Source organism: Convolutriloba macropyga, unplaced genomic scaffold, assembly GCF_964194025.1.
Source record: "Convolutriloba macropyga unplaced genomic scaffold, txConMacr16.3 SCAFFOLD_2412, whole genome shotgun sequence".
Lineage (NCBI taxonomy): Eukaryota > Metazoa > Xenacoelomorpha > Acoela > Convolutidae > Convolutriloba > Convolutriloba macropyga.
In genome coordinates, this window is record NW_027452449.1 from 26,791 (window position 1) to 34,628 (window position 7,838).

At 38.7% G+C, this 7,838-nt stretch overlaps 1 protein-coding gene across 1 annotated transcript; it reads left to right on the plus strand.

Moving 5' to 3' along the window:
* Nucleotides 1-1,603: 1,603 nt before the first annotated feature.
* LOC142357498 (uncharacterized) lies at nucleotides 1,604-7,823 on the plus strand (the record flags this gene model as incomplete). The annotated part of the gene is made up of 2 exons (XM_075409115.1): nucleotides 1,604-7,417; nucleotides 7,670-7,823. Coding segments are annotated over exons 1-2 (5,968 nt in total), but the record flags the coding sequence as incomplete, so codon positions are not given.
* Nucleotides 7,824-7,838: the final 15 nt, after the last annotated feature.

A 7,838-nucleotide genomic window follows, 5' to 3' on the forward strand; every position in this document is an offset into this window, starting at 1 on the left:
AATTTGAGATATAAACCAGTAAGGATAATTGCCACTATTCCACGACAAACCGTGTAAGAACCTACTAACCCACTGATGAGATTTTCTCTCACTAGTGGATAGTGAGTTGTAAGAAACTGGTGGAAGGAACAAGATTGTGTCTGTGTAGTTGTTTGATTAAATCGATAACTCCTTAATTATAAAACCCGATTTCTTATGACGAAAACCTTCAAAATCTAAGACAACAACTTCTGGCTTTAACATTCCAGCAAACTAAATAGGTTTTCGTTTAAATGTTTTCACGAAGAGGCAAAACATTAATCCAGTCATGTGACCAATGTAGGCGTTTGTGATTGGACACGGTAAAACGTAAGAATAACCAGGACCTTTCTGACTGTGCTCTGCAATAAAACCCGAGGCGTCATGAAGTATTGCATGTAATCGAAGGAATTTATATGACTTAAGGTATTTGTCTAGTGAAGAGTTGTCTATACCTATAAGACCACCATATGGTCTCAACTTGAGAACAATTTCAAGGTTGATGTCTGGGTCCAAATAAAGACATGCTGCCAAAAAATATACAAACCGCTCATTGTATTCCGGATAGTCTAGTTTTATTTGATCATAAATTTCATGAATATTTTTCAAATCTACCGTTGCAATTGTTGTCATGCTGATTTACAAATGATAAAATGAAATAATGAACTTAAGTTCGTTGCTTTTTCATATAAGAAAAAAAAATCAATTTAACAAAATTGTTTTTTTAGAAAGTTTTTGACTTCTATTTTTATGTAGACTAATTCAAAGAAAATAAAAGTCAACAAAAAACCATTTTTGAGTGCCCCTTCATAGCGCAAAATCCATTTCAGACCATTTTAGGACTCCAAAAAATTTTGAAATATTTTTTCAAAAAATTCGAGATTTTTATATGTTTCGACCCCTATACTTCACAGGTGAAAAAAGTGAAGTCAACAAAAAATCACTTTTGAGTGCTCTTTCATGGCGCAAAATCCATTTCAGACCATTTTAGGACTTTTAAAAATTTTGAAAATTTTTTTCAAAAAATTCGAAATTTTTATGTTTTGACCCCCATACTTCATAGGTGAAAAAAAGTGAAGTCAACAAAAAATCACTTTTGAGTGCTCTTTCATAGCGCAAAATCCATTTCAGACAATTTTAGGACTTTGAAAAACTTTGAAACATTTTCGAAAAAATTTTTGAAAATTTTTGAATTTTTTCTCAATCGCGCACAAAACATGAATTCAAAACCACCAAAACCCAATTCCCAAGTTTCAATTTACATGAACCATCAAAATGAAATGGAAATAGCTGAAAAGTATAGTAATTTGCCTTACACTCTGAAAAAATTACAAGATTTCACTTTTTCAGAGATAAAATTGCTTGTAGGGGGGGGGGGGGGGTCCGGACCCCCCCCCCCCTACAAGCACTAGGCAACTTACTATACTACTATCAGTTCCACGCAAAGGGTGAAAAACCATATTTCTCCGGCCCTACCTGTTCCAGGTCACCCAGCAAGCAGTCGAAGTCGGGCAATGCCGAAAATTTCAATCATTCTACAGACACGAAGCTAAATATTTCTGGCAAACAAGACGAATTTATTCAAATGGGTACCAGTGAACTGGCTAGCAATGCATCTTTAGACGCAGTTTTACTTTCCAATAATACAAATGACCGAGAAACGATTTCCCGTGTGGCAGTAGAAAAGACGCAACTGGTTGCTTCTGATCAGCTCAAAAATGACTTGCTCCCTACAAAGTGCTTAAGTGGCCACCCTAATTCTGAAGCAATTTCAAATAACTTCGTAGAAGAATTGGATGAAAAAAATGCCGAATCTGAAGAAGAAGATACCGATGAAGATGATGATGAGCTGAGAGGAATGATGTTGAAGAATATAAACGAGCCTGCAAAAGTGTCGAAAAAGAATTCAAAAACGTTTGTTTTTAAAGTTGGCACAGACATATTTGATCTGGGTCTGGACAACTCAAAGCTGTATTGTGGTGTCGTCATATGCCTCAAGGACAAAGGAACAAAGCACTTCTATCCAGGAACTTGGGAAGATTTGAATATCTCAGCAGGCACTCTTTCACTGAAATCGCATGTTCCAAACGGCCACTTTTGCAACCAAGAAACTTTCAGTTTCTATTACGCAGTGTGCCAATCGGACAGCAAAAAAGTTCTGGAAACTTCACCACAATTTGTGCGAGCGTCTCAAAACGAACAGATTCGACGGACAAAAGAAGTAAAGGCAATTAACGATTCTAACGCATTGCAGCAATTCAGTTTGACTTCGGAACCTGAAGTCTCGACAATTAGCAAAATCAGCCGCAGCAAAGATGCTGCGGCAGGTCAAACTGATCTTGGAAATGATGCGAATGTGGGCAATACTCTTGGTATAACCGGAGCGGATATTTTATCAGAACACTGCGCTGATACAGGTCATCACGGCACCGTTTTGGAAACCGATTACAAAGATCAAATGGCTTCTAATGACAACAATAGCAGTTTAAAGACTGCAGTCACAGATTTGTTTGCTAAAGTAAAAAGTGGGAATTCTGCTGCCCGAGAGAAGTCAAAATGGTCTTTTTTGTTCCAAGTTAGAGCTGATATTTTCGATTTGGGTTTGGGTGAAAATTTGTATTGTGGCGTTGTTGTCATTACACAGAAAAACAGAAAGCAGTATTTCGATTTTTTTCCGGCGAGGAAAATAAAAGTCGAAGAGTCAAGCAGTCTGTTGCTAGAAGTAAATTTGACGGCGAAAGACGTCAAGGTAAATCGCAATTTCCGGTATGCCTATGCAGTTTCGTCCTCATCTGAAAAGATGTCATACACAACCGATCCCTCTCAAATTTTCTTTTCTGATTTCAGCGGGCAGATAAATATCAGTAAAGAACCGCTCAAACTAATCGACGATACGTCGCTTACTATTTTATTTCAAGCTTCCTTAACAGAGGGATCACCTGCACAGTTAAAGCAATCATCGACAGTCGAGAAAAGTTCAGACCGCTTAGAATTGGCGAAGTCTGATGCAAGACGAGATAACACAAATGTTAAAAATGAAGCTTGCTCAGTTACTGGCAAAGTTTCCGGTGGGCATTTATCCGTAGAATGTGTTCAAAATACTGAACCTTCTGCTCTGGATAACTGTACTGTCCAATCAGACACAGAATTGGAAAGTTTGAGCGATGAACTGAGCCGTCCAATAAACAATTTGAACGATTCTAAAGAAAACGTTTCAAGTCACGTGTCGAAGGACAAAACTGAACCGCAACATGTTCAAGCGTCTCCAAATGAACAAGTTTCCGGAATGAAAAATGATGCAGCTTGTGTTTGCAATTTTAATGGAATAGATAAAATTTGTGGCTGTACATCGCCAGAACCTGTAGTTCCAATAACAGAAGGAGATAGACATAAATCAAAATTGCAGGACAATCACAGTAAAATTCCAGGAACTGGAGCAGTTGTGGAGAAATCAGACTCTGAGACCCTTGTTCAATGCACAAACGATGATGGATTCGCTGCTTTGAAAAAAGACGCTGAAGAACTTCATGACAACATTCCCAAAACGGATGGCGAACAACAACAAATTGCGTCTAATCATGACAGTAGCAGTTTGATGACTGACGTCACCGACTTGTTTGCAAAAGTAAAAAACGGGGATTGTGCTAAAAAGGAAAAGTCAAAGTGGTCATTCTTATTCCATGTCGGTTTTGATATCTTCACCTTGGGGTTGAGTGGAGCCGTTTACTGTGGTGTTGTTGTTATTACAGGGAAGAACAACAAACAGAAAACTTACGAGTTCTTTCCCGCGAAAACCGTTGAAATTGTGGAGTCTAAACGTCTTTCGCTTGAAGTGAACTTGATGGAGAACGACGTCAGAGTGAAACAAAAATTTCAGTATGCTTATGCTGTTTCCTCATCAGCGGACAAGATGTCGTACACAAACGATTCCTCTCAGATTTGCCTTTCAAAGTTCAGAAACCAAGTTACAATTGGCAAAGAGCCACACACAATTTTGAATGATGTGTCGCAGGCACTCGTGTTCAAACCGTCCTATGCAAATGCAACTACCTCCCAATCAAAAAAGACGGTGGAAACAAGTAAAAGTGCTTATGCACTGCAATCGAACGAAAAGCTCAGAAAGGACGAGGCCGATAAAGATGAAGCAGCTCGAATTGATGGTGAGATCTCTAGATCAGTTTCCGACACCTCCCAAAATTTTTTGTATGCAACTTTAGATGACAAAGACTCACGTGAACATTTAGTTGAGAGAGTGAAACACGAGCCAGACGAGGAAGCGCAAATTTTCGAAGCAGAGAGAATTTATGCAGGGCAAGATTTAAAGGATGGCAGTGAACAGTCTGAGAATTTAGAGACAGTTCCGAAGGTTATGGGAAATGATGCGTGTTCAAGGACGGCCAAAGGAGAATTGAAGAGTGCAAATGGCGTTGAAAGCGGTAAGCATTTAGCACTAAAGAACGTTATTGGAAATCCGGCAATGGACAGCTCAAGGGACGAGTCGCACAACCATTTATTGGAATTAAACGCTATTGTGGGAGATGATTTGTGTGACGTGATGGAGAACAAAAAATGCAAAATTTGTGTTGCAACATCCGTTGATAATTTTGAGAACCTGACACCCGGATTTGTCATGGCAGATCGTAATGGAAAATTTTGGATCCGGTTCAAAGTTAACGTGAAGCAACAATCTTTCGTGGAATACAAGTACGTTGCTGCCGGTGATGTGAACGATAATTGTAAGAAATGGAATTGGGAAACTGTTCACATAGACGAGAGCATCAATAGACGAGTATCGAGATCAGACACCAAGGAAATTCAACACAAACAACCCTTCTGCAAGTATGATGGAGTCATAATGTTTTCGGCGAAAACTTCTGCAGCCTCAAATTTGGCAAGCAAATTGAGTTCTAAAATCACTCAAGTTATCAGGGGTGCGCTCGGGCTCGATGATGTCAAAAAATTTTACGTAGAACAAAGTTTTTCTGGCTTGGAACTTTATTTGGAACATTTCGTGGACGAATTTTGTGTGAGTGGTGATGGTGAGAAATTTATCTCCGGAATGAATCGTGTTTTGAGCACAATTTCATTTGTCAGATATGGAAAGTGGAAAGAAAAAGACACAAAGCTACATTTGCTTTCAAAAGTAGAACTCCTGAATTTTTGTTTGAAAAGCTTAGTGCAGGATTTCTCTGAGCAAAAAAGTCAATTTGCCGACCAACATCTCGATAGCGTTAAAACTCATATGATGTTGGCTGCAGTGTTCTTGTTGTCAAGTATGATTACGGACAATCTCTTGGCGTTGCTTAGTAGTTCTCCTGAACTGCTGGACGAATTTTTAAGCGCTGCTAGATTTTCTTCAGAAAAATTCCGGGCAACGATGCAACAACGATTGACGTGTAATGATGATTGTTTCAATGTTGATAAAATTGGCGACGTCTGTTTGAGATTGCTTGAATGTGATGCAACGAAAAAAACAACTATGCTGTCGGTTTTATTTGATTGGTTGGATTTTAGTGATGTAAAAAATAGATTCATCGGTTTCCCAACGCGGTTCGATCTAGAGGCGAGTGTCTTGGATTATGTCAAGGTAAATTATGCGTCAATGTTTGCTCGAAAGCGGCTATTGCATCTTTGTCTTGGTCAAAGCAAAGTAGACCTGCGGTCTATTTTGATTCTGAAACTACCCCTCGTTGACCATTTGCAGTGGATGTGTGACAAAAGTGCAGACAAAAAGCGTCAGAATAAATCAGTTTTTCGATGTGACCGAATATTGGAACTAATGGAACATTCAATTCTTAACGTTGCCAAAATGATACCGAACCCAGATGATGCCGTGCATGTTGTGAGCTTGTCTCGTCAATATTTGAGCGATATTTCCCTGATGAGCCGACTAAAGAGATACGAGAAAGAATTTGTGTTCAACTTCTTGGCGGTGGCCATGGACGTCGTTGAACAGACACAAAAGAGTTTTTCTTTTGAGGACCAGCACAACCTTAGCCATAATCTGGAAGAATTTTTTGGGGTAGGTGCAAATGTTATTAGCATCTGCATGACTGGTTTTGCATCGTCTGGCTTCTCTCAATTTGATATTCTTCACTGGTCTGAAATTCTGAGACATCGTCAAGGATTTCCACCAATGCTTCAAAATCTATTGGAGGGCACTGTCAATGAAAGCTTTCGTAAACATCTCGGAGAATCAGAATTTCAGCTCTATCAGATATATTATCAGCTGCCTGATCTAATAAATCAGTTGAAGCAAACTTATCCCAACAAAGACACTAGGGAGCTGGAATCTTTGTTTGATTTAGCATTTGTAAAAGGTTTGGATACGTTTATGCGAGATGGCAATGCTTACGACTGGAATGCAATTCTGGACAGAAGCCCCAAGGTGTTCAATGCTTTCATAAAGATAGCTGAAGAACAGTGTCCAAGATTCGGGAACAATGAGAGTGCATATGAGTGTGTTAACAAAGTCCTTCAATGGAAGCCTTTTCTTCAACTTTATGATCTGTCGTTCAAACGCGAGCAGGTGTCTACTTGTTTTGGTGATAAATTTCAAAAAATAAAACGCAAATTTGACAGTATGTTACAAGATGTCCAAACGTTCTCTATTTCTTTCTCAGACTTTGCACAAATTAGTTCAGAGAGGACAGCCTTTACTAACGTATGTGTTCACTTGGGAGTCGAGAAGGAGTTCAATGTCAACCATTTTTTTAAAGACTGCTCCGTAATATCATCTAAAGCAAAGAAATGTTTCTCTGAAATTTCTCAGTTGGAAGAGTTGGTAAGCAAATTTACCAGTCAGGACTCTCTAATTAGAATTGACGTCAGCGAGTATACTCAAATGACCAATCAATGGAAAGATCGGCCTTTAAATCAGTTTGTGGAATTCGAGGAAAGCTTTCCGGTCGCCAAGCCAGGATTCCTATCCCAGGAGAACGTCGACAAGATCAACACCTACACTCAGTTAATGAACAGTAGAATCTTTTCGACCAACGCAACGACGCTTTTGAAAAAATATTGCGATGAATTGCAAAGACCGTGTACCATAAAAGAGTTATTGGATCAATTTCTCCCGGAAGCCGAAACAAGTTTTCTTGAAATTGCCTCTAAAATAAATTCTGGTAGAATTGACGCTAAATCTGTGCAGAATATGTTCAAAGATTTTGAAGACAGAATCAAATTAGAAGAAATGGACTGTCTAAATGATGTGTTGTCTGGGGTTGTTAACCGGGGTAAACAGAAAAGATTGGGAGATAATTTTGACGAGCGAAAACATCAAATTATGATATTGGATTCATTAGATCTGAACATTAAATTCGTAAAGACTCTGATCCAGCTGAAAACGTTTCTCAAATTGGAGCAGAACTTCATCCAGCTTGATTTTCTTCACACTTTGGTAAGATTTTTTCACATTATTTAAATTGAAATGTTAGTGGTATCTTGCCTTTCTCTTGTTTGGAACCATAACATTGCAATCGTTATCTGTTGTTTGAAAAACTCCTGTTTGAACCATAATATTGCAATTGTTAACGTGGATAATTCTTTTCCATTTTTTGATTATTTGAGTTTGTTCAGTGTTCATTAAGGTATCTCCGGCGTTTCAGGAGTTGGATTTGTACCGTACTATGTTAGTGTCTTATATTTGCAGGCTGATCTCGAAGAAGTGGAGCTGTGTGATCTGAAACAAGATCAGTTTAATTTCAGCCAGGAGTTCGGTGAGGTGACTATAGATCAGGTCAATACTCTCCAGTGCTTTCTCAACCACCCGGCTTTCCTCGAGTGGATCAAAAAGAACATGAGAAGTATGTCTTTGTTTA